This window comes from Trachinotus anak, unplaced genomic scaffold, assembly GCF_046630095.1.
Source record: "Trachinotus anak isolate AG129_WGS33_773 ecotype Australia unplaced genomic scaffold, CSIRO_AGI_Tana_v1 ptg000024l, whole genome shotgun sequence".
Taxonomy (NCBI): Eukaryota; Metazoa; Chordata; class Actinopteri; order Carangiformes; family Carangidae; genus Trachinotus; species Trachinotus anak.
Window position 1 is genome coordinate 11,501,588 of NW_027273875.1, and position 24,875 is coordinate 11,526,462.

Here is a 24,875-nt window from a genome sequence, read left to right on the forward strand (position 1 = left end):
GAAATTATTTTTAAACTAATTTTAGCATAAGGCTGTAGCATAACAAAATGTGTAAAAATTAAAGTGACTGAAGACGTTCTGAATGCTCTATAAATCCAATACTTTCAGCTTTTTATTGGCTGTTGATCAGACTAATTAAGCATCATTTCCAGCTTGGGTAACATAGGATGGGCCTTAGTTTTAATTTTACACCATTTTATGGACTAAGTAATAAAACTTAAAAACAGACAACTAGAGATGATAGATTCATTGAAAAATAAAACATGAAGTGAATTCTTCTCAATCAGTCTGCAAAATACCTTCCAAATTAATGTTGGGTCATGAGAGAAATGATAATGTATAATAATAGATTCAAAGAAAAAACATTTTTTTAAATGCACTTAAAAGCAATATTTAAGAAAATGTGAATGGTCTTATTTCTTTGTATTTCAGCTGGGTGCATTGTGTACCTGCGTTATGACAGACATTTGAACATACTGTTAAACACTGCTGATGTGTTTCCTGCCATGTGTCGAGTTAACTGTGCTGATTGTGAATTTGGTATCTGCCATGCAATGGCTACAACCCAATCATATCCATAATATTATTCACTGATGAAGCTGTGGAATGCAGTTTGTCACATGCCATCAGTCTCCTGTGAGTGGACAAGTTCACTAGTGATGAACGGACTGATTGTTAATGGACAGTGAAGTGCGAGGACTCCCTTTCCTGTTTGTTGTTCCTCTGTCTATTTATTGAATGTTCTTTATTGTTGGAAACAAATGTATCTGCCATATTGTTTTCATGTAAACAAGTGACACTGCCTGACAATGAAGTGATTAATGTATACAAACAACTTGTAAAGAGGTATTTATTGAAATCAGTAATCACATTTGTTATAATCTGACCATGGTATTGTACATGAAATGTAATGCCACACCTTGTTAAAATGTGATCTGTTACACTACAACCTATATTATAACTGTGGCTCATATTCTGGTATGGATGACACCACACAGAGCTGGAGTTAAAGGTTAAATAAATTCTTAGTCACAGGTAAATGGGAACAGGTCATTCTGCATATGCTAATAGGTGTCACATCCTCCAATATATCAACAGTTCATGATGGAAAAATCACAAGTCTTCACTAATGGCTTATCTACAGACAGCAGGGCAGACAATTTTAATGGTTTACTTATTATTAGACAGAAATAATTCAGGGGGATTTGTGGTTGATCATTTTAGTACACATGCACCATTCCGTAGAGGAAAGTCCAGAACAGGACGTAGGTAAAAAGACCTCCGACAAGGCCTCCAGTGAAGAGCAGCCGTCGTGATTTAAAGCATTTGTTCCACCGCCGTCCGGCCTTGAGAATGAGCAGCAGAGAGAGGAGAAATGAGGCGAGGAAATAAAAAATGAAGCCATACAGTCCCGTCAGGCCCAGGATTCCAGCTGTTGCTCCAGACAGAGCGGATACAGAGGTGCGGCAATAGTCCAGCACGGCGGCATTGCCCCTCACAGCCACTTCACTGATGAACTGTGGTCCCTCACGCTTGGCTACAACTCCTGCCATCTTGGCTCTGGCTGGGTATCACAGGAAGCTGCTGCTGTAACAGGAGAGATTTACACATGTTTACAATACAAGTTTGAAATACTGAGACTTTAGAAGTATTTAATTTTATGCTGTTCTACTTCACTACACTTTAGATGCAAATAGTTTTAGTTGTACCACTACATTGATTTCACAGCTGTAGAGAACAGTTACTTGAGATTTTAGGAAAAACACCTATGAAATAACAGAAATGCGACTGTTACAAACTAAACTACATAATAGTAGATAATGGCATTAAAGTCAACCAGCTACATGAAAAAACGCTAATTACGTATTTGCTGTATCAGCAATAATAATAATAATAGTAGGAATAATAATAATAATACAATGACGGGGACAGTTTTCTTATTTCAGCAAGCTTTTGAATGCAGGGATATTACTTACAGTATTTGTGTATTGTGATATTGATAATTGCTTGTTTACAGGATCTTAATGCTTACTCCACTAGTGGCAAACAAGGGTATTTGTCCCCTAGAGACGCTGATTTGCACCGTTACATGTCTTACAGATAACTGTAGGTCTAAAGTCAAAGGGACTGAGGCCTCGATACAATAAAGTCCCGTAATGTGAGTGACAAAGACAAAGCAAAGCTGTGAGTCTGCACCGGTCGATGATGGCTTAGCTACTGACCACAATGAAGCAACCTGACAAAATAAATTTAAAGCCTTGTAGCGGCGATTAAAGTGTGCACATATAACGTCACTGAGAGACAACAAAGAGACACAGCTCTAGTCAGCAGAACCTCATTATCAAACTAAACCCAATACTGTCCGGCCCTGGGTAATTTCATTGTACATTAACCTGACTTTTCTGAACACTCTTGTCAGTGCTGATGCTAATGTGCTAGCACCGTTAGCTCTGCAGGTAGCCCGCTGACGGTTACTGATGACAGCTTCTCACCGGAAATAAACGCAGGGACTCGTCGGCTCCTCACGACGCGATTACAAGAACATAATCTGTAAGAGTCACTTAACAGACAGGAGGGCAGATTGTTTTTTAAAGAACATCAGCCGGCGTGGCACCGAAACAGCACATTCAGTCTAGTCTGAGCGACACTCCTAGATCACAGTCAGCCATGCTACGCCGCAGTGCATTGTGGGAGAAGGGCAGTCCTCAAAAAAAGGAAGCGACAATCTGATGCTTTCCTGGCACATCAAAAAGTAGGAAATATCAACTTCATAATAGGGAAATGGTTTTTCAAGCTCAATCGCTGTTCTTGGTTAACACGTGTCATCCTCTTGAGGCATTATATTAAAAATATTCTAGCTTGAAAAACAAACCCAATAAGAAAACCATTTTAATTGCTGTTATTCTTGCAATTAGTTGGTTTTAATGAATCAAAATACACATAGGGCTAATTTCAGTGTTTATATACATAAATTATATACACTTATATACACATCCCGTTAAGTAGATTATAATTTTTTTAGTCATTGGCACAAGCAGAAACAAATATGATATTTATTTATTTTTTTCTTTATCCCCCCCCCCCCCCCCAAATATAATTTAGCAGTAATCGTTTGGGAAGATTTACCACCAACAAAAAGAGACATTTCGAATTTCCTGCTTTGAAGTGAAGGCAACAGTGTTGACTTTGCTCTCTCATGATGCCATACATTTGAGAGAGCCGTGGAGATACACAGTGCCATCAGCAGTCATGTCGACCTATATCCTGGGTCTGGATGTGGGCACCACCTCGGTAAAAGCAGTTTTATTAGAAACTGACTCCAGAGCGGTGGCTGCGAGTCACGCCTTGCCTACTACGTCTGATATAATCGACAATAGCGGGATAAAGGTGAGTGCATTCACTTCACCCTGCAGCTCGGGAATATTACTGTGTGTGTGTGTGTCCTGTGTGTAACCTGGCTACGTTTCTTACCACACAGGCTAAAGAGCAGGATACAGGTCGCATCATAGACTCTCTGAATAGGTGCATCGGCCTGCTGCCCAGAGACAGACTGCAGCGTGTCAGCGGCATCGGGCTGTCCGGACAGATGCACGGAGTTTTATTTTGGAAAGGAAAGAGCGGTGAGACAACTACCTGCATGTACACCCGAGCTGGCATTTCACAAGCTGTGAGGCTGTAAATTGCGTAACACCGGCTCTATGACACAAGAGGAGCAGAGACACCGATACCGTCATTAGTCTGACGGGAAAAAGCAGGGGATGGTTGTTGATAGGTGAATTATCTTCAGAGCAAGAGGATCTGTTGGTACTGGGGCCCAAGGTAAAAATGAAATGTACAAAATATAAGTAATTACAATGATAGGATGTGCACATTCAGGTGAATCAAAATTTAAAAACGGCCTTGTAACAAAAAGTTCAGAAGCATTCAGAGAGCTTTTCACATGAGGGTCTACGGTGTCTGGTCTCCTATTGTTGTGACCCCTTAATTTGAACTCTCACCTATTCTTGCTTCGGAGGCTCTCTAATCTAATGATCACTGGAAAAGGCCCATGATAAGAGCCTCACATCACATTCTCATGTACGAGGGTCAGTGTAGTTTGAGGGGGAGAAATTAACTAAAACAATTTCAGCATAAGACTGCAACATAAAAAAAAGTGAAAAAAGTGAGGGGGTCTGAATACTTTCTGAATGCACTGTATGTTCAGTAGATATTATAAACTGTACACACACTGTTAGTAAGTATCACCACCTGTCAGTCTGATCATAAGGCAGAGGGTGGGGACTGCAGACCTCCAGCATGTTTACATGTTGTTGCACAAGTCTCAATGTGAAAACACATCATTGTGATTACATTCGTAGGGTATATATCAAAGTATTAAATGCAACAGATTTTATTCAAAAGGTTTACCTTTAAGCAAAATGTTTCCCCGAGTTGTTTGTTATGATTATCACAGATCATTGAATGTAACACACGTGATTCTTCTATGTAAAAGTAAACAAAAATCAGATCAGTCCTGTGTGTTCCCAGACCAGAGACTCTAAAGATAATTCACTGGATGAGACAACAGTTTACATAATGTTTAACCAGACTGTTCACTTTAGGAAAACATTCACTAGTAATGTCCTTGGGGATTTGGACAAAGCCCTCCAGAAAGAGAGCTGGTGAATCTGAAAAAGAAAATCTGTCGATTTCCCAGTCTGTAATACTGATGACTTTTAACATGCTTTTTAAAAATGAATTGAGGAACTGGGCTGGTGGAGGCACTGAAATCAGAAGACTTTCCTCTAGTAATTTCTCTTTTAAACAACACTTTCATTACTATGTTGCCCTCTGCTGGCTGCACCCAAAACCTGATTATCTAAAAGATTTATAACCAGAGAAAATCTAAGGCTATTAGGATGTTTTGTCTCAAAACAAAACAAAAATCAAAACCATTAAGTCAGTCATTACTTATTTTATGTGGGTAAAAAGGCTGAAGCTAAGGTCTTCTGTCTTTTCCTTTATGCCTCTTTCTTCACAGGTTGTGATTGGTCCAGCAGAGACTTCTTCACAGCCAGAGACACCAGTCAGCTGATCACCTGGCAGGATGGCCGCTGCGGCAGTGACTTTCTGTCCTCTCTTCCAAAACCAGACTCACATCTCAGTGTAGCCACAGGGTTTGGCTGCGCAACAATCTTCTGGTACATGAAACACAGGTCTGCACATGCTTTAACACACACAACACACACATCATATAGAAGAGCCTATCACACCCCTTGATGTGAAAGTAAAATCTGAAGATGTGTGGTGTCACTGCAGGCCTGAGTTCCTTGAGGACTTCACAGTTGCAGGTACCATCCAGGACTATGTGGTGTCCATGCTGTGTGGTTTGGACGTGTGTGTGATGACGCCTCAGAATGCAGCCAGCTGGGGTTTCTTCAACACTTCCTCCAACCAGTGGAATATAGACATGTATGTAGAGTGCTTAACTTCCTGTTTTAATCATGCTTCAGTTCTATGTTAAAGCTGGCAGAGCACTTTCTTACTAAGATACATCAGTCAAGTGCTAAATGAATGAAAAATGTACATCAAGCTTACAGTGTCAGACATGTTACGTGTAACCTCCGTAACAAGCCACTCTGTGCTCGCTCTAGTCTGAAGGGTGCCGGCTTCCCTGTGACCCTGCTTCCTCAGTGTGTGTCATCTGGTGGATTGGCGGGAAAGACGTGCTCTGACTGGCATGGTATTCCTGCTGGTACACCAGTGGGAGCCGCCCTGGGGGACTTCCAGTGCTCGGTCTACTCCTGCATGAGTGTACGGACAGATGCAGGTGAAGCAGGAAGTCCAGTCATCTCTCTCAGGCCTGGGATTGCACTTAATGCACTGAATGCATTATGCTGTCATATTTTATTCAGTTTAAATGAAAGCAGAAAGACTAGTTAATGCTATAAAGTTTTTGTAATGAAAACATTTAAACTATCAGAATCGTGAGGGAAATATGAGAATGCTGCACTTTACTGTCATACATCATAATGTGTCTTTCTCTTAAATTCCCAGTTCTCAACATAAGCACCTCAGCCCAGCTGACCTTTGCCATGCCAGCTGGCTTCAAACCTCAGGATTCTCCTCATCCTGCCTCCTCTATCTCCTACTCCCCCTACTTTGACTCCTTGTACCTGGCAGTGGCAGCGTCGCTCAACGGCGGGAACGTACTGGCTACTTTTGTGGAGATGCTCGCTGCCTGGATGAAAGAGCTTGGTAAGTATTTTTAATTACTATTTTATCTACACATAAAACTCAATGCTATTGGTATTTCACAAGATAAAAAAGTACCTCACAACACTTTGGTCCAGACTGATATACGGAAGCTTCAGAAAGTATTCAGACCCCTTCAGTGTTTGCATGTTTTATTGTGTTAATTTTAAATTAATAAAAAACATCAATCTACACTCAACAGCCCATAATAACAAAGTGAAAACATGTTTTTACAGATATAGAAATTTGTGCAAATTCATAAAAAAAACAAAAGCTAGAATATCTAAGTCTAATCTAATATATATAAGTATTGACTTTGCACACCTGGATTTAGGTAGTTTATCCCATTCATCCTGACTTCTTCAGACTGGATATTAAGTGTAGGGCAAAAATGGCAATTTTATCCTTTTAAAATGAAATCTACAATGCAATAGAATGCAAAAGTCGAAGGGGTCTGAATACCTGCTGAAGCCACTGAATCTCAATATGATATTGGACAGATTGTTGCAAAATGTTTTACTTACGTTCATGGTTCCCAGATGATGAACTCTAATGGCTGCATCCAAACTCACTGTTTATTATATAGTGCACTACATTTCCTTTACTACATTTCATTTGAGTGTCTGGATTCTGAGTGTGTGAATGTACCCACCATAATCTGCCCTCAAATATTCCACAGCGGAACAAAAAAGCAGCGTCCATGGCATGTACAATACTTTCTGCTAACAATCCCACAGTGCAACATGCTGCATTTTATAGAGGCAAATATTACTGTTGTGCAGTTCAACAGTTGTTAGTGATGATGCAACATGTTGATGATTAGTGAGAGTGTTTCTCTCAATCTCAATTTACTGAATAAGCTGTTGAATGAATGAGTGAACAGAAGGGTGACTTCAACTATTGAATGGATTTGGTGATCGCTTAACTTTTCATCTAGTGCTTTTGTGTTATTTAGCAAATGGCAGAATGCTAACTTGCTAAAAATAAGATATTCATCATAGTAAACATTTGTACTTGCTAAACATGAACATATTAACATTGTCATTGTGAGCATGTCAGAATGCTGACATTAGCATTTAGCTCAAAGTACAGCTTCACAGAGCTGCTAGCATGGCTGTAAACTCTTATTTTATCTACACATGCAGTTTATTGTTGGTGTTTCAGCAGATAATATGTACTTCGCTGGTGAGGTTGCTCTTCATGTGCTGAATCAGCCCAGTCAGATGCAAACTGCCCGATCAGTGCACAGTTAGATGATAAATAGCACCACTAAACACTCTTGAATTTTGTCAAAACTACGAATACTGCAACTGTATGACCCATTTCACACGCCAGCTGTATTTAGAAACTAAGCCTGATGAATAGTTTTGAGGTAAATCATCAAACTTTTCGAGTCTAAAATTGAACGTAAAGAGCAGTGACAGCTCAGAGAGGTCAGCCTTCATCTGAGGACAGGATGAACTCTCAGTTATCCTCTGCACTGCCATTTCAGAGCACATTGGAAATGAGTTGATCCATTGAGACCAAATCTAGACCACAATGAGCAAAGTGAAAATGGATAGCTTATTTTTAATGTTCTTACCACCAACAGGTAGTTTGAGTGTAAATGGATATTTTTCATGAAGTGATGCCAAAAAGACACAAACCACTAAAGGTTATTTAATTCAAATGTGTTTGTTCCAGATGTTTAACTGCCCCCCTCCCCCTCCCTCCATCCTACAGATGCTGAGCTGAGTGATTCAGACTTATATGAGAAGCTGATTGGTTGCGCCCTGAAGCAGGAAACCAGTGATCTGAGGGTGAGCCCGACCATCCTCGGAGAGAGACACAACCCTCTCGGCCTCGGCCAGGTGACCAACATCTCCGCCTCCAATCTCTCTCTGGGTCATGTGGCCAGGGCGCTGTGTCACGGAGTGCTGGACAACATCACCTCCATGATGCCTGTCGAGCGTCTGCAGCAGGCGGGGGTCACCAGGATAGTGGGCAGCGGCAGCGCACTCACTCGCAATGAGGTGCTAAGACAGGAAGTGGAGAAGGTGTTCCCTCAGCCGGTGGTGTACAGACAGAACGCAGACTCTGCTGTCGGCGTGGCCATGGTCCTCTGTGACCGAACTTAAGTGAGACTTGTAATCCACAGGAGAATCCTTTTCTGTTTACACGAACTAATTTTGCACACTTCTGAATACCACAATGAATGGGTTGTGGATTTTTTTGGACCAAAAGACTGAATCCACCAAGTGATTGACATAGTGGCTCAAACTAGCTGCTGAGTGCAGCCACGGTGCTGCCTTCAAACCTTAAAATTCACTGTGACTGAGCAGCTATCAGCAATGTACTGGGCATTTCTCAGTCTACTTTGTTGTTGTTTACTAATGTTTTTTTTCATAGCAACAAATACTTGATTTGATTTGGAAAGATGCTCATCATCATTCGTCAGAAAATAATCTGCTGAAGACCTGATTTCTCCACTGACAGCAGCCTTACCAGGGCAGCACACAGTGCAACAACAAAATGTGCTGTAAGAGACTGAAAAACCCCACATTCCTCCGTCACGTAGCTTTCCAGCCATTGGTTTCCCACCCAGATGTCGTGAGAGTGAAATAGCACAAGTTTATGCTGATTCCCTGCTTGTCGGCATTATATACAATCCATGAAGCATGTTAGCATCCAAGCAGAAAATAGGCTATCAAGGAAAAGCGTTTTCCTCAGGTATTATTATGTCATTCTTTTTTTCCTTCCCTCTGTCTCATGGTTTCTATGTAGGGGAGTTTGTTGGTGTATCTCTCTTAGCATCACTCGTACAGCCTGGAGTTGCTCAAGGGGTTGAATCTGTAGATTGCTCAGAGTTTGTTGTGTGTGTGAGCCTTTGTGTCTGATGGGTTTTTTATTGTGTTGCACATGTACAGGGGTCTGTATCAGAAGGCTCACTGGGGGCTGACTTACATCAGCGATCCTCGGTAACTGGTATCATGCAGCTGCTTGTCAACTGGCTCATTACTGTAACTCTGAGCTGAAGATCATAATTACAGGCCAATCACTAGCAGCATCATCAAAACCAAGACTGAAGTATTATATGAGCTGTGACATGACATTAGGTTTTTATATTATATTGTAGGCAGTATAATCACACAGCTGCAATAGAATAAGAAGCCGTGGAAACCTTTGTAATTTACCAGACTAATTAACAGCTAAAAGGCCACAGATAAAAAGCTAATTATCACCTCATGGACTTCAAAAAGATTTAATGCTCAAAAGTTGTCTTATGTTATTCTGAGCTGTATTAAAAGACTACATCATTACACCAGCAGAGATCTGTGGGGAATTAACATGAGTATGTTCCAGTTTAAAATTATCATGTGATTCTACTGATTTATAAAAAAGTCTCTATTGCTCTTGTCATTTTAATGTCAAGTCACAGTCAGGATCCAGTGAGGATGACTGAATCACTACAGTGATCTGATTGGTCAGTAGTCCTGATCCTCTGATGCAGCATTGGTTACCAAGGTGATCTGCCTCAGTTAAAAGTGAGTCAGTGTCATGACACCAGAAAACCTGAGGTAGGCAGAGACGGCCACTGATGCTGGTGATACAGCTGTAGGGAAGGGTTACGTCTAGCACCTGTGCTTCTTCAGCAACACCTACTTTTCATTCATACACTGTGTTTTCCGTTCACTACCTTCATTTTAGGATGGTTACGGTGCTTTCTTAGCCTTCTCTTGATTTAAGTCTTAATTCATGCTTCAGTTAAAATTTCTGCCTCTGATAGGGTGAATGAAAGTTCAGTCAGTTTTTGTCAGTTTTCATGTTACTGCTGCTTTTAGTCCTTGTCATCTGTATTTTCAAGGGTGTGGTGATAATTTTATCAGCCACTGTAGAATTTGTTTTGCCTTAGCTCTTGATTTTTATCATAACTAGCTGCTTGTTTCATGATTCAGTCTAGTAAGAATCAGAGAGATCAAATGGGTGATTAGAGAGAAGACATGTTGAACTGTCAGGGTTGGCAGCTTAATTCAGTTTCATATATTGCATCAGATGAAGGCTTATGCCAGGAGTGGAGCCGCAATTTCAAAAGTGTGGGGGCTCTAAAGGTGCGACATGAGCACCACAATGCCCTCATCTCTGGCCCAGCTCCAGTGTCAACCACAAAACAAATCAAAATGAATGTCACACATTTCTATTTTTTTGTTTACCACCATATGCAAATAATGTTGAGTTTGAAATGTAAACTTTACCAAACATCACACCCTTCACTTCTCCAAGATACTGTATTCACCAGTATTCACAGTACATTTACCTTCACCCTCGCTCTTTGAGGCCGATGGCTGATGTTATTTCCTGTCCTAAACAAACAGAACACAGCAGTGATAGAGACGAGATGATGTTTAAAGCGTGTCACACCCGTGGGTGGGACGCGCCTGGCTGAATCAGATTATGGCAAACCATAATTTCACGTTGAATAGTTCCAGCTGCAATACTGTTGGTGGCTTCATTTTTTTTTCTTTGTAATGAATGAATTTCTACAAGTACATACAGTTGTTGGAAAACACATGACATCAGTGTTATTACCATTCATTCATTTTACTACTCATGCCGCAGTTTGTTGAAATGTGTGATGTAAAAAATAAAGCAGTGTTAATAATTTATTTTTGTCTCAAATGTTAAATATTTTTAATGTTACTGAATTTGAAGTTTAATGTTATTTGACTTCTCCAGGTTAGTTTAGAGTGTCCAGGATTATATTCTTGTACGTGGAGTCAAGTTTTAAGAAGAAAGTACTAAAACTTAACTTAAAAAAAAACCATAAACACATTGAACCTTTTAGGGTGATATTTGAATTACTTACAGCATCCTGTGCCAACCCTCACCATCTCACTGTGTGAAGCCTGATTGCCCTGTTATATTGTGAAAAAGGAAGTAGTCTTAAGAAAGGAAACTGCACTTGTAGGCAGAAGCTCTGCAACCACACACCCAGTCACAGGACCACAGCTGCACAAAACATACACATCCATTAAAATGAAACACGCAAGAGACACACAGGAAGCACTACAGCAGCATTAGCGACCGAAAAAAGGAGACTTAAGAAATATTACACATGCGCGACAGAAAAACCACAGTAAGAAAAGCAGCATTGTGATAAGGGTGAGTGTCTCTTTTAGACTCTTTTATTTTCAGAAACACATGAGAATATTTTATTTTTTGCTTCCCTTTCTTTGATGGGAAGTGATTCGGTAGAATTCTTAATTAATACTTTTTTTTCCTCTAAATTCTAGATGATAAAGTTGCAAAAGCTGTTTTCAAAGTGTTAAACTGCTGTGTAGCTCCTCTCTGATGAACACATCATGAGGGACACTTGTGTTCATGTCACATGATATACTGCTGTCTTGGTATGACCTGGGATGTCAATACAGCATCCTTTTAAGCCCTTAGGGCTCCAGTAATGTGCTCTGATGTTCTCTAGGGCGGGTCACTTTATCTCCCTCTGGCTCACTCTCATCTCTGTTACATGTAGTGAGCATCTTAGGATGCAGAACAATAGGATTCACACGCCCAGTTTTCTGCAGCACACTCTGCTACGTCCTGCTGTTTTGTTTTTGACTTGAAGATCCGATTTTTAATCAAGAAAAAATCTGGAAGAGGAAGTGTTATTTCTGGTGAGTGAAATTATGTATTACAACATTGTTTAGATTAATTCGGGTCCTGAATAACATGTTCAGCATCATCAGTATGATATTCTGATGACGGGTTGCCGTTAACATGTTTGTGCATTTAGACTTACAGCCATGCAGACATTTAAACTGATACTTTGCACATATTGGTTTGTGGTTATGAGCTTTAATGGGTATACAGAATGGATAATGGTACAAGCAGAGGGAACAGATTTCTGTTTACAGTTTACATTTAATAATCAGAACCAGGAACTGAGCTAAATAATCATGAGGATTTTTCTGAAAACAATGCTTGCAGTACTGTAGGCCATGAAACAGTGGATTAATAATGAATACAGCAGGATATAAACACATGGTGTGGAAGTAGAATTTTTTTCAAATTCTTCTTTGAAAATTTAGTTGCAACTAAATAATTGTAAAGACAATGTTTGTGTTTCATTAGAAAATTGACTTTACTTCTCTTTTTTCCCATCCGTTGTTTCTTTCTGTGCTATATATATCTATATATTCCTCTTGTGATGACCATGGAGTCTTACAGTGAGTCATTAATTCCCCATTTTCTTAATGAAAAGGGGAACAAGAAGCCACCAAAGATTTAGGTTCCCACTGTCCTTAACATGTCTTCCTTCAAGTCAAAGTACCTATCACTCCACTGTGATCAGCTGAACTCAGCAGGAATAATTTCCCATCATTTACTCAGCGATTCTTTTTCTACATAAGCGACTTAACTGTAAATGATTTGATTATTCTGCAGAGAAGAGGCTTTCAGATCAAGTGCTGTGTGTGTGTGTTGCTGTTATGGAAATCGTCTTCTAAATAAACTCTTTGTTAGTCACTGAGGGTGAGACATCACATGTCTGAAAATATGTCTGCGCGTATAAAGGCTAGTGAGGTGATCCCCTGTGGTAAACATGTCTCAGACGCAGCTGAAACAAACCCACAGTAACTAATGTTGAAGCACTAATACTAAACATGTTGTTGCACTGTTAAAAGATGCAGATCTGAACTTCTTTAGGTTTGTGACCCATTAAAACAGAGCAGAGTGTGTGTGTGTGTGTGTGTGTGTGTGTGTGTGTTTCTGCTTTGACTTGAATAATCTTAGAGCCAGTGAGCATTAGAGCATCACTTGTATATTCCTTGGGTGGCTCCTAACTGGTCTATGCTACATTTGACTCTTATTTTACTTCTTCACATGCACAATAAAAAAAAATACACAATGAATAACAAAGATAAATAATATGCAGTGCAGAGAGAGGCAGAAAACTCAAATAGGCTTATTAGCTTAGCCTCCATCTAATTAATATTAAAATTCAACAACATTAGAGAACACAAGAATTGACAACAGCAGATAATATGACTACCTAAAAGTGATAGCAAAGTAATAGAGGCAAATGTATATAGTAAAAATAACAATAACAACAATAACATCACAATTAGAACAAGAAAATATGAATAAGTGGGAAAGTGAATGTGTTTGAGTGTGTGTGTCTGTATGTGTGTGCTTGGCTTATAAGATAATTGGTTTATACACCTGTGTTGACTCACAGTAATAATACATGTCAGTATAGGTGAGATAAATAAAACATGGATACTTGGAAAACAAATACACAGAGAGAAACAGCAACAGCAAATCATATGTGACTGAGGCGTTTTAAATGGAAATCTGTCACTTACTCACCACATGTGTAACTGTAGCTGAAGAATTATCTTCACTGGGCCTGTTTGTTGTCCTGATTCATGTACATTTGTGCCATATTTCCACACAGTCCACTGCAGACAGAGGTAAAGATGAAGAAGTCAGAGATGTTTGGGTTTTCCCTGGAGGCAGACGACAGGACAGAGGAGGAGAAAAGGCGGCAAAAAGCAGCGGAGAAGGATGGTGGGCATGAGGCCCCCAAGGCTCCCATGGACACTGATTACCAGGAGGAAATGGAGCAGACCAAGCCTCAAATCAGATTCAACCTCAACTTTGACAAGTGAGCCACTCCATGCAATGATAATATGGTTGCTGCCCTTTTTTTAATACTCATTATATCACAGGTGCTGTTTATAATCAAGCCCCAGTGTTAATGAATGTGGAGTGTGATGCTGCTTAACCCAGTTGTGTGTAAAATACTTTCTGTTTGTAGAGGGATTCGTGGTGAAGTGCAGAACAATAGCAAGAGAGACAGCAAGACATTTAACATCGACAGGCTGTTTGAAGCAGTGGCCAGCAGGGATGTCAGACAGCTGGACGGCCTGCACCACTACCTGCACCAAAACATGAAGAAACTCTCCGACTCCTTATGTGAGTGTGACAGGACCCACAATGCAGCAGCTGCACCAAACTGCGAGCTGTTGACCTGTGTGTTAACTCCCTGAATGTTTGCTTACACCTGCAGATCAGTCCTATGGTAAAACCGCCCTAATGAAGGCTCTGCTGCACCTCAAAGACAACAAGAACGAGACTGTGGAGTTATTAATTGACATTTCAGAGAGGCTGGGCGACGTTAAAGAGTTTGTTAATGCATCCTACACTGACAGCTATTACAAAGGTAAAGATTTTTGTGACTCCAGGAGCCTTTATTTGACCCCATTCCCTCTATCTGTGAGAAATGCTGTGAGAATAAACTCTAAATTAAATTTTTCCATCACTCTAGCCATTAAAACGATCTAACTGGATTAAGAGGATACAAAGAATTGGGATTTATCTTCTCATATGTATTGATGTATGGCTCCAACAGGCCAGACAGCTCTCCACATAGCCATTGAGAGGAGGAGTATTTCCTACGTGAAACTACTGGTCAGTAAAGGAGCCGATGTCCATGCCAAAGCCTGTGGAAAATTCTTCCAGCCACATGACGGACCATGCTTTTACTTTGGTGAGTTCACGCTGCTAGAGAGGAGAGGCTCTTCCTCCGAAGCCTCACACAAAGATCATCTACTGGGCAGTATCACTCAGTATGTACAAGTTATGGGATCATTGCTTGGTTGTTTCTCCGCTGTACTTCACTTAGATACACAAGCTTTGGGTCTCTGTTTTTTCAGTTTTCAGCTTTACTTCAACCATTAATTTCTCATTTTATCTAATTTCTTTATTTTCCAAAATTGTGTTTCATTATTTTCCTCTCAAGTTATTGTTAATTATTTTTACAGTGTTAGTTAATGCTAATTAAAGACAAACAAACAAAAGTCAGTACTGCACCACATGTATCGCGGTGTATAATGAGGCACAAAAGGACACATTAGCTGTATTAATCAATATTGTGCTGACTTAAAGGCTCCAGTGATTTAGTATTGCCCTGCAAAAAGTTGGGGGATTCACAAGGTACAGATTAAAAGAAGAATGGTCACAATCGATCCAGCAGAAGCAGAGATATCGTATTATTTACTCTCTAGTATGGTTTAAGCTCCAAAAACACTGTAACCTACATTTCCCACAATGCAATTCAATACCATCTTTCATTAGACCCTACCTGCATTAAACTCCCACACTCCAAGTTTGTAACACAGACTTTAAGATATTTCAAACTGAGATAACCATGATGCATTATCTCAGTTTGTTCAGTGACAGTTTTCTCAGGCTGAGTCAGGACAAATAAACTGAAGCCTGTGTAAACTGGTGGAAGTGTCCTTTTAAAGTTTGCATGTCTGTTTATTTATTTGTCCTCTTTTACTGCAGCATTGCTCTCCTTGTAATACGTAACAACACCAACTGTTGAGAGGTAATGATGCATGTATGCAGGTTTGTCCTTGTACAGTGTCCTGTTCCAAGATGGGAAGAGCAGAGGTTTTACTGACCTCTAAAGGGCCTTGTTGATCTAATTCAGTCCATTTAAAGGTAACTGGCAAACCCAGTTCTTGGAAAAGGCCCTTGGTAGGTCACATGACAGTCTACGAAACAATACAGCTTATGTAGGTTTAATTTTTGGGTAAATATTGTCTAACAGTTTTTTTTTTTTTTAAGTCAGTAGTGATAATATTACATCTTTCATTTAAATGTTTATCTAAGGATAGAAAGACTTTGTCTAAGACCTGCTGTCAAAGCTCATGCTTGTGCTAAATGAACTGAATGTCAACACATTTAAACGTTTTAATCAGTATGATTAAGATCCTCCACTGACAGGGGCCCTCTCTGTGCTGCCCCCAGGTGAGCTGCCTCTGTCTCTGGCTGCCTGCACCAACCAGGCTGATGTGGTGGACTTCCTGATGGACAATGAGTACCAGAGAGCAAACGCGACGCTGGTGGACACTCAGGGCAACACAGTGCTGCACGCTCTGGTGGTGGTGGCCGACAACTCTGAGGAGAACACAGACTTCATCACCAGCATGTACGACCGCATCCTCAAGACCACCGCCCGGCTGCATCCAAAGCTGAAGCTGGAGGACATCGAGAACAACAAGGGGCTGACGCCTCTCAAAATGGCTGCCAAGATGGGCAAGATAGCGGTTAGTACAGACATGGCTGGATTCAAATGCGAGGTGGCCCACAGGCAAAAATGTAATTGGGGCCTCCAAGTTCCACTGAGCTGAGGTCTATTAATTTCAATTTATTGTGCCTGGGTATATGTTATAATGGAAATTAGAAAGAACTTTTGATATTAGAAATTTTGGCTTTTAGGGCCTAAAACGGTCTGGGCCCCCAGTGCAACTGCGTCATTGACATATTGGTAATTCAGGCACATAAATGATTTATTTTGTTGAGGTAAAATGAACAATGCACTTGATGTTGAACTGCCTGCATGAATGACAGTGAACCTTCTGGCTTTCCTGTAATTTGTCTGCAGCTTTTCTCACACATCCTGAAACGGGAATTCCAAGACATCCACACCAAACATTTGTCCCGAAAATTCACTGAATGGGTTTACGGCCCTGTCCACTGCTCTCTGTACGACCTGGCCTCTCTGGATTCGTGTGAGGACAACTCTGTCGTGGGGATACTGATCTACGACAGTGACATTCCTGTGAGTACTGGCATCATGGGCCCTGTCACAGCAGCTGCTGTTGTTGTTCATTCCTCAAACATCTGTTACCTCGCAGAACCGTCACGAGATGCTCCAGACGGAGCCTCTGAGCCAACTGCTGGAGGAGAAGTGGAAGAAGTTTGCAGGTCGAATGTTTTTCCTCAACTTCCTGGTCTACCTTGTGTACCTGCTCATCTTCACTCTTGTGGCCTACAATAAGAAGTATGGAAAGGTGAGCTGGCTGTGACTGATCTCTGTAGCCATCCCAGACACACCTGTGGCGATGTTGCTGATGTTTGTTCTCTGCCCCACAGCCGCCGTTTCCCCTCGAACACACCACCAATGGTTACCTGTATGTGTCAGGCCAGCTGCTGACAGCACTGGCAAACTGCTATTTCTTTTTCATAGGGGTATGTGGTTGCACTTGTGTTTACATTAAAATCCAACAGCTCTTATCATCATTGTGGAAACTGTATTCCACTCAAGTGACTGATCAAAGAGCTCATCTAAATCCCTAGATAATTGACATGAAGAGGAAGCGCCCGAAGCTGCAGACATTGCTGATCGATGGATATTATGAGATTCTTTTGTAAGTAGTAAAACTTTTTTTCTTGAGATGTAAAGGTGCCCTGTGAAGTTTTCTTGTAGACAAACAAGTTATGTTTACATTCAGCATTTGTCACCAAAATGCATTGTGGGTGGTCTAACAAATGTGTGGAATGAAACATTTGGAAAGCTGTTTTGTAAAAAAAAAAAAAAAAAAGAAAAAAAGAAAAAATTGAAATCCCTCATTGTTTACATTCATGTTTGCTAGCTAGCAGTTTCGTCTTCACTGCCTCTGCTGGCTGTTTGCAATGCTTCTTTGTGCTTTACTGCCACCAGCTGTCAATGAGTGTAACAGTGTCAAACAAGAGGCAGAAATATATATTGTGTCTTTGTGTGTGTCCACAAAATCTTTTTTAAAAGGGGTACCTTTAAAATGCTTTAGAAACTGGAGTCAAGTGTGTGTAGATGAAAAAGTAACTCAGCAATAGTCAAAGCTGTAGTTTCACTGCTCTCTCTGGTGGAAACTGTCTATGGGTTGTGGTCAGAAATGTGCTCTGCTGTATCTTGACCTCACCCAGCGATGATGTTTCGACACACTTGTACATCACTGCTGCCAGTTGAGAAATGAATCTGCTAGGGGTCAGCAAAGACAAGATTTTCAAAGGATGATAAGTGGCTCTTTGAAAATATCCACTTATGATTATATGTTCCTCACTCACTAGGAAGTGAACAGTGCAAACATGAACACAATACTGACAAATAAGAAGATACAACAAAGATAAGATATAATAAAATGAGATGGGAGATTGAGGTCACCTGTCTTCCTACTTTGCCACTCATAAAAACATGTAAGTCGATAAGACTTAAATATCAGACTTAATTAAGTCAACAGCTGTTGCCTCATCATTAAAGGCATTCATAGATGGAGGAATTGATGTGTCTATAACTAAAACATTAAATATATTATCTATCAGAACTTTGCTTTATAGACATGGTGTGTGAACCCCTTAAACATGTGATAGTAAATTAGTCACTTGAGGTCAAAAATAACAAACCATTGACTTTGTTGTCATAGTGTACACCGATCAGCCACAACATTAAAACCAGTCAGCAGGTTTAATGCTGTGGCTGGTCTGTGTAGGTATTGCCACAGTACAGATGTTCCAGATGCAGGTGTATTTACACTACATTCAGTCCCTATAATCACTAACAGTTCACCACCTTCACTACATACCGGTGACCTCACTTTAACTAATGACGTGAACTCTCAAACCAATAGGTCTTTTTCACAGCAGACTGACGACATGTGAACAGCTTCTGGTGACCTCCTGACGGCTCTGCTGTTTGTAGTTTCGTGCAGGGCTTCCTCTTCCTGGTCTCGGCCGGGCTGTACCTGTGCGGGCAGAAGGAGTACCTCGGCTTCCTGGTGCTGTGTCTTGCTCTGAGCTGGGTGAACCTGCTCTACTTCTCCCGCGGTGACAGACACATGGGCATCTACAGTGTCATGATACAGAAGGTAGTCCACACAGGCTGCGCTGCACCACAGTGAACGTCACAGTGAACACTCTCATCCCTGAAGCCTTTTGGTGTCTTTTCTTTTTTGTAGATGATCCTCAGTGACATCCTGCGCTTTATTTCTGTCTATGTCGTCTTCCTGTTTGGATTTTCAGCAGGTATTTTAATTTTTCCTCTGTAAATGGAAAAATCATGCCAAAAACATTCAGTACCCTCCCCTGAACTCACAAAGTAATATCACCAAGGTTTTACTCAGCTTTTATTGATTTGAAAAGTAGCACTATCCTATGTTTTTAAAACCTGTTAGCTCCAAATACAAATAAAGGCCACTTTGAGATAAAAAACTTATAGTAACACTGTGGCCAACACGCCATGAACGGAGGATGTAATCTATACAACCTTCTTCCTGTCTCCTGTCACAGCGGTGGTCAGCCTGCTCATTACGCCTCCTGTGAATAACACAAGTCAAGGTCCTCAGACACGTCTCTATGGTCCCAGTGGTATTGACGAGGAGTGCATAAAACCAACCTTCAGAAACATCTCCTACACCACGCTGCAGCTCTTCAAGTTCACCATCGGCATGGGTGACATGGAGTTCACCCAGGACTACGAGTACATTGAGGTCTTCTACGTGCTCCTCATCGGCTACATCATACTCACCTACATCCTGCTGCTCAACATGCTCATCGCCCTCATGAACCGCACTGTGGAGAAGATCACCATGGAGAGCACCAGCATCTGGAAGCTGCAGGTAAGGCTTCCAGAGATTGTATGAGTCATATGAGTGTCTAATCCAGGCAGCTGTGGTTTGATGAAGTGCTGTGACTGTTTTCAGAGGGCCGTCACTATCCTGGACATGGAGAAACGTCTGCCTACCTGTCTGAGGAAGAGGTTTCGTTGTGGGGTGGAGAAAAAACTGGGCACTGCTCTTGGAGATGATCGTCGCTGGTGTTTCAGGTTTGCCTCTTTCCGTTTTGCTGATCACATTAACAATGACTGACATGTTTTTAAGTTCTTAGTTTTAATAACATTTCACTCATAGATGTACAGCATATTTCCATAATAAATGCCTCCCTCCCCACCACAGACAGAACCCTGAAAGCCCAGCTGCTCTGTGGAAATGAGTATAATTTATTCATTGGCAAAGACTCTTGGTAATGTGCATTAAAACACATATAAACTGCACTTTGGCTACGTTGAGGGCGTGATGGCACCGTTGGTCTCTCTCAACAGCTGATGGAGGGTTTCCCATGAACCCTTTTGACTTTCCTTCAGCACCAACATGATGTTGACCTTCGTGGTTTTAATATGTCAGCTACAGTTACACAGATTTCCATGACATATAGTGCAGGCAACTTTTCATCTAGCACCGTCATCCGCTCAAAATGTATATTTACTATAATACTTTGGTTTGTGACCAAATACCTGCAAATCCAGAAACATTCCCATCAGCCTCAGCTGCACTTCCTTTGGTTGGTGCTAATTGCAAATGTGGGCATACTAACATGCTAAATTAAGGTGGTGAACACTGTAAAGACTACACTTACACTTGCTAAACATCCACACTTAGCATTGTAATTGTAGGCATTTTAGCATGAGGATATAAGCATTTAGCTGAAAGCACCACTGTGCCTCAGTAAAGTCTTCCAGAGCTGCTAGCATGGCTGTGGACACTTAGTCTTGTTACCTAATATTGAGGTTCTGTCTGGGAGGGACTTTGTGTCACAGTCTATCTTTGATATCTTCATGATTTCATTTGATATAGAGCTCTAATAGTGCTTCCTGATGCATAGCAAAGCAGGGGAAGAGAAGTATTCTAGCAGATGGTTTCTGGAGCTGTGGGCAAAATAAAGTGCAGCTACCATATGTAATCTGAAGTGTGCACTGTAGCTGTGAGGTACTAAAAGGCAACAGGCCACAGAGTCAGAAGACAAGGGACAGATCAATCCTCTCCAGGAAACCAGGGAAAGGAACATGATTGCTGCGCTTATGCTGGTTGGATACGTTCCCATTACTGAGAGTTATTATTAATGACAAGCACAGGCTTGTTTAGTGATGGCCTGCACTCGTCATATGTCTACTGCTCAGCGGTGGTCCTGTATCGTCTCCAGCTGTGCTGCATGTGTGTCTATAAATGGGTTAGTGTGTCTTAGTGGGTTTGTGTTTCCTGGTGATAAAAAGGTTGTTGTGAGAGGTAAAGTACTGCAGTTATCATGTGACTGGTTTGTATATTCAGGTTTTGGATTTCAGTGTGAGACATATTCTGCTATGTAACAAAGTCTAATCTCTTCAGTCTCAGATTTTTAATGTTGAGCAAAAATCCCTTGCACCAAACTGTCCAACACTACAGCAAAGAAGCAAACTTCAGCAAGCAATACCAATGCAGCAGAAACTAAAGTTTAGTTTAGCAAAAGATGCAGCTGTGTGAACGGGATCGATTGAAGTGCAGTGTACTGTTCTTCACTAATTTGCCTTCGCTGACAGCTGATTGATGTGTCACACAGCAGACAGTAATTGGAGCATGTGTCTCTTCTTGTCGTCTCAGAGTGGAGGAAGTCAACTGGAACAAATGGAACAGCAACCTGGGCAAAATCAATGAGGATCCTGGCTGCTGGGATCGTGCACAACAGCCTACCTCAGACATCCTGTCGAACAGACTGAACAGAGGTGCACAAACGTGGATGCAGACTCAAAAGTTTCTAGTTTAGAAAAGGCCTTTTAGGAATTTCTCTGTGACAGGATAGTAAGCCTCCTATGGTAACATTTCCTTCTCTTTCCACAGGGAGGAGCTGGAGAGGCTTATTCACGGAGAGCAGTCGGCGGAGGCAGACACATCAGTCCACAGAGATGAGTCCTCTGACCACCTCACACGTCTAAAGACACAAAGGAGAGCTTCACTCTGGCTGCTCAACCTGACTGACCTGAGCAACGGGGCATTCAAACCTCAAGACATTATTCAGTTTCAGTTCTCCAAGAAATTTTACTGCCAAATGGCCGAACTGCCTTTCTGGCTGACTGATACTCTGGTGTCAGCTTGATTTTAAATGTAATCTTTGAGGGGTGATATTTCACTGACATGAGCAGTGATGAGGAAGATGTAGTAGGCATTTATCTGACTGACATAATGGTGTTAAAAAGTAGAATTTATCAGTGCTGAAAGCTGCGACATTTGCTGCTTAAATACCAATGAAGCCATGCGTTTGAAATACATTAACCATTTAATCCAAAGGTTCCTGTGCATGCTGTTTCTGCCACCACCTGAACAGGATGCACATCCTCTCTGCAAAAAGGCCATAACCTGCCAGCACCTATGGCAGCGCTCAAAATCCTCCATGGGGTAATACTGATCACGAAGGTGCTGATCCTGCCCTCCCGCTGCGTGCCCTTTATACGAGTCCCATTTTCATCACAGCCAGACAAGCTAAATCTACTGCAGCCAGGTAGTCCTGCGGATTTCACAGCTTGCTTTGTCTACTCTTCTCCCTGTTGCTATTTGGCAGAAGTAGGCTTGGATAAATGGCATGACAGCACAGCGATTGGTGCAATCACCATCTTCAGCACTAGCTGTCGCAGTTACAAATTGTGTGTGGTTTAGACAGGCCCTTTGGACTGTTCAGCCACGGGTTAGGCTGATTATGTAAGAAATAAGTGTGTAAATAGGAACCTTCCTGCATGCAGCTCATGAATGAAGGGAATAGTAGAAAACTGCAACTTAAGTCACCTGTTGTTGGTTGAGACATGTAAAAAATAATATTGCAGATCATCCAAACTATGGTTAAGAGTCATTTCAAAGCATAAATTAGAACTTTATTTTATTATTACAATATTACAAAAAGAGTAGCACAACTCTCACGCTCTTGCCTCTTATCTGTCGTACAGAATGACACAAAAGAAAGGCTTATGGACCTTCTTCCATTTCACAGCAATAGTACAAGAAACAAAGGAGAAAATAAAATTTAAATAACAAGCAAATCAAGTATTATAAATAGTCACAACTGCAAACTGAAGCTTTGAAACTTGGAAAAAAAAGTTACAGCTCTGTAACTACACATTGCTAAAATATATAATTACAAAATATTACTCCTTTTCTTGCTTTCCATAATAATAAAGAATCTCTAAGGAATTGCCTGTCTATTCAACAAAACTTCATAAAATTAAAAAGACCAGAAAAGAAAATGCTGTTTCTGTGTATCCTTACCATCTTCTTTCTCCTTATTGTTTGGGGTTTTCACTAAAACCATGCTCATTTGCAAAGGAAAGTCCAAGGACCAAACACTTAAGGCTTTTTAAGGGCTGTTAGGGAGTTAGGTGAACAAAACATGGGCGTCATTTGTTCTCTCTCTCTCTCTCTCTCTCTCTCTCTCTCTCTCTCTCTCTCTCTCTCTCTCTCTCTCTCTCTCTCTCTCTCTCTCTCTCTCTCTCTCTCTCTCTCTCTCTCTCTCTCTCTCTCTCTCTCTCTCTCTCTCTCTCTCTCTCTCTCTCTCTCTCTCTCTCTCTCTCTCTCTCTCTCTCTCTCTCTCTCTCTCACACACTCTCACACACTCTCACACACTCTCACACACACACACACACACACAAACAAACACACACACACACACTGAACTCTACCCACATCAGCAGGCAACATTCACACACAATCATTTAATTTTAAAGTTACAGTAGTCTAGTAGGTAAGCCAGTGTACAATAAAATAAACAATGCATTTGCTGTTTCACTTTAAACTTAAAAGTCAGTTTTGTTTACCTCTGGTCTTGCAAGTGATCAATTTGGTCTTTTCAGCCAGACTTCACATCAGAATCAGTAGATACGACACATAACTTAATTCACTTAAGTTCCTGCTGTCAGGATCAAAACTCTGGTTAGACTCTACAGGACATTAGTAACACTATTATTTCTTCTACTCCAGAGTTTTGTCCTCATAACTAACCTAACTCCTTCAATACCTGCGAAACAAATAATCTCAACATTCAAGTAATACATTTGTCATGGTTACAAAAAACGATCTGAGAAGGAAACTAAAACAAAGTGGCACATCTTCATAACCGTGTGTCCTTGTTAACCTGACTTTGGCCATTTTAAGGTAACGAGAGTTAAGCTTTGATGACTTCTTCTGCACTTAATCTTGTTGCCAATCCATCCTGGCACTGACAAAAGTCTTTTTTAAACACCTGAATTCGTTGCAGCATTGTAAGCAGAACAGAGCGTCACTTTTTAAAATTTTTTTTTATCATATTTGCTCCATCTTTACTATCTTTACTATGTACAAACATCTTGATTACATGCTTCCTCAACTGACAGAGGAATCAATCTTGAATAATCCTGTTACAGAAACAAATAATTACATTTAAAAAGAATAGAACCTCAGTGTACATGTGCATATCACAAGCTGTACTTTGTAGTCTCCAGTGTCTGAACGTTTGCATTTGAAACAAGATCATTACTCTCTGTTAAGTCCTCTAATGATTGTGTTTGGTCTTGAAGTTACTGTGAGATCTGAGGATTAACACAAAAATGGAAATTAGTCATTTGTCTAATTAAAAAAAAAAAAAAAAATATCATGACAAGACCTAACAAAAAAAACCAAAAACATCCATCTGTGATTATTTAGCAGGGATCTGTCATTCTTACATGCATAAGAAAACTGTCTGAAGTTGAAATAACACAGGATCTGTTAAGATCCAGGCACAGATAGACAAGTATGATAGAAGAAGAAGCAGGAAATGACACACACAGTGCAGACATGTATAACATACGCACATGAAAAAGTTCCCTAAAGTGCCAGGTAAGAGCACTCATTAACAAAAAATAAAGTAGCAATTGATCACTTGCAAGATTTATTTCAAAAAAAGAACAAAAAATACTGTTCTTCATTAAATATATTAATTTACCCTCTTTAACATTAGCGGTCATTTGTTTAAGTTATCAATTTAGTTTTATTCATGTGTTTCCTTTCTTAAGACTAAACAAAGGG

The 24,875-nt window shown here is 40.7% G+C and overlaps 4 protein-coding genes across 12 annotated transcripts in view; 2 read left to right on the forward strand and 2 right to left on the reverse strand.

Moving 5' to 3' along the window:
* Window positions 1-833: 833 nt before the first annotated feature.
* On the reverse strand, window positions 834-3,608 carry emc6 (ER membrane protein complex subunit 6). Of its 3 annotated transcripts, none has more exons than XM_071460621.1 (2): window positions 3,472-3,608; window positions 834-1,587 (listed from the first exon to the last, which is right to left on the reverse strand). In XM_071460621.1, the coding sequence occupies exon 2, from the start codon at window positions 1,551-1,553 to the stop codon at window positions 1,221-1,223; it is 333 nt and encodes a 110-aa protein (XP_071316722.1). In that variant the 5' UTR covers window positions 1,554-1,587; window positions 3,472-3,608; the 3' UTR covers window positions 834-1,220. The 3 variants fall into 3 exon arrangements, with proteins under 3 accessions (XP_071316722.1, XP_071316721.1, XP_071316720.1); XM_071460620.1 differs by lacking the exon at window positions 3,472-3,608 and adding an exon at window positions 2,493-2,703 and having other exon boundaries at window positions 834-1,584; XM_071460619.1 differs by lacking the exon at window positions 3,472-3,608 and adding an exon at window positions 2,493-2,701.
* shpk (sedoheptulokinase) lies at window positions 3,198-10,877 on the forward strand. The gene is made up of 7 exons (XM_071460618.1): window positions 3,198-3,387; window positions 3,479-3,620; window positions 5,021-5,195; window positions 5,299-5,451; window positions 5,634-5,809; window positions 6,037-6,237; window positions 7,957-10,877. The coding sequence occupies exons 1-7, from the start codon at window positions 3,250-3,252 to the stop codon at window positions 8,349-8,351; spliced, it is 1,380 nt and encodes a 459-aa protein (XP_071316719.1). The 5' UTR covers window positions 3,198-3,249; the 3' UTR covers window positions 8,352-10,877.
* A 326-nt stretch (window positions 10,878-11,203) lies between these two features.
* Window positions 11,204-23,080, forward strand: trpv1 (transient receptor potential cation channel, subfamily V, member 1). 2 transcript variants are annotated; one of them, XM_071460282.1, is made up of 17 exons: window positions 11,204-11,373; window positions 11,744-11,885; window positions 13,667-13,876; window positions 14,030-14,187; window positions 14,282-14,434; window positions 14,624-14,761; window positions 16,030-16,328; window positions 16,667-16,843; window positions 16,920-17,075; window positions 17,158-17,253; window positions 17,362-17,432; window positions 18,740-18,905; window positions 18,996-19,062; window positions 19,327-19,655; window positions 19,740-19,861; window positions 21,450-21,571; window positions 21,687-23,080. In XM_071460282.1, the coding sequence occupies exons 3-17, from the start codon at window positions 13,689-13,691 to the stop codon at window positions 21,779-21,781; spliced, it is 2,337 nt and encodes a 778-aa protein (XP_071316383.1). In that variant the 5' UTR covers window positions 11,204-11,373; window positions 11,744-11,885; window positions 13,667-13,688; the 3' UTR covers window positions 21,782-23,080. The 2 variants fall into 2 exon arrangements, with proteins under 2 accessions (XP_071316383.1, XP_071316384.1); XM_071460283.1 differs by lacking the exon at window positions 11,744-11,885.
* The window catches only part of fam222ba (family with sequence similarity 222 member Ba), a 33,715-nt gene continuing 31,529 nt past the window's right edge, over window positions 22,690-24,875 (reverse strand). For all 6 annotated transcript variants that reach the window (XM_071460290.1, XM_071460287.1, XM_071460289.1 and 3 more), the window contains one exon: window positions 22,690-24,397. In XM_071460290.1, coding sequence (XP_071316391.1) covers window positions 24,361-24,397 — 37 coding nt within the window. In that variant the 3' untranslated portion in view covers window positions 22,690-24,360. The remainder of the gene's footprint in view (window positions 24,398-24,875) is intronic.

Excerpts from the sequence above, each read along its gene's own strand:
- emc6 (XM_071460621.1), bottom strand. The coding sequence starts at position 1,553 with ATGGCAGGAGTTGTAGCCAAGCGTGAGGGACCACAGTTCATCAGTGAA.
- shpk (XM_071460618.1), top strand. The coding sequence starts at position 3,250 with ATGTCGACCTATATCCTGGGTCTGGATGTGGGCACCACCTCGGTAAAA. Across the intron at positions 3,388-3,478 it reads TCGACAATAGCGGGATAAAG|GCTAAAGAGCAGGATACAGG; the intron begins GTGAGTGCATTC and ends CTTACCACACAG. Across the intron at positions 5,810-6,036 it reads GAGTGTACGGACAGATGCAG|TTCTCAACATAAGCACCTCA; the intron begins GTGAAGCAGGAA and ends TTAAATTCCCAG.
- trpv1 (XM_071460282.1), top strand. The coding sequence starts at position 13,689 with ATGAAGAAGTCAGAGATGTTTGGGTTTTCCCTGGAGGCAGACGACAGG. Across the intron at positions 17,076-17,157 it reads ACAATAAGAAGTATGGAAAG|CCGCCGTTTCCCCTCGAACA; the intron begins GTGAGCTGGCTG and ends TCTGCCCCACAG. Across the intron at positions 21,572-21,686 it reads GTCGAACAGACTGAACAGAG|GGAGGAGCTGGAGAGGCTTA; the intron begins GTGCACAAACGT and ends CTCTTTCCACAG.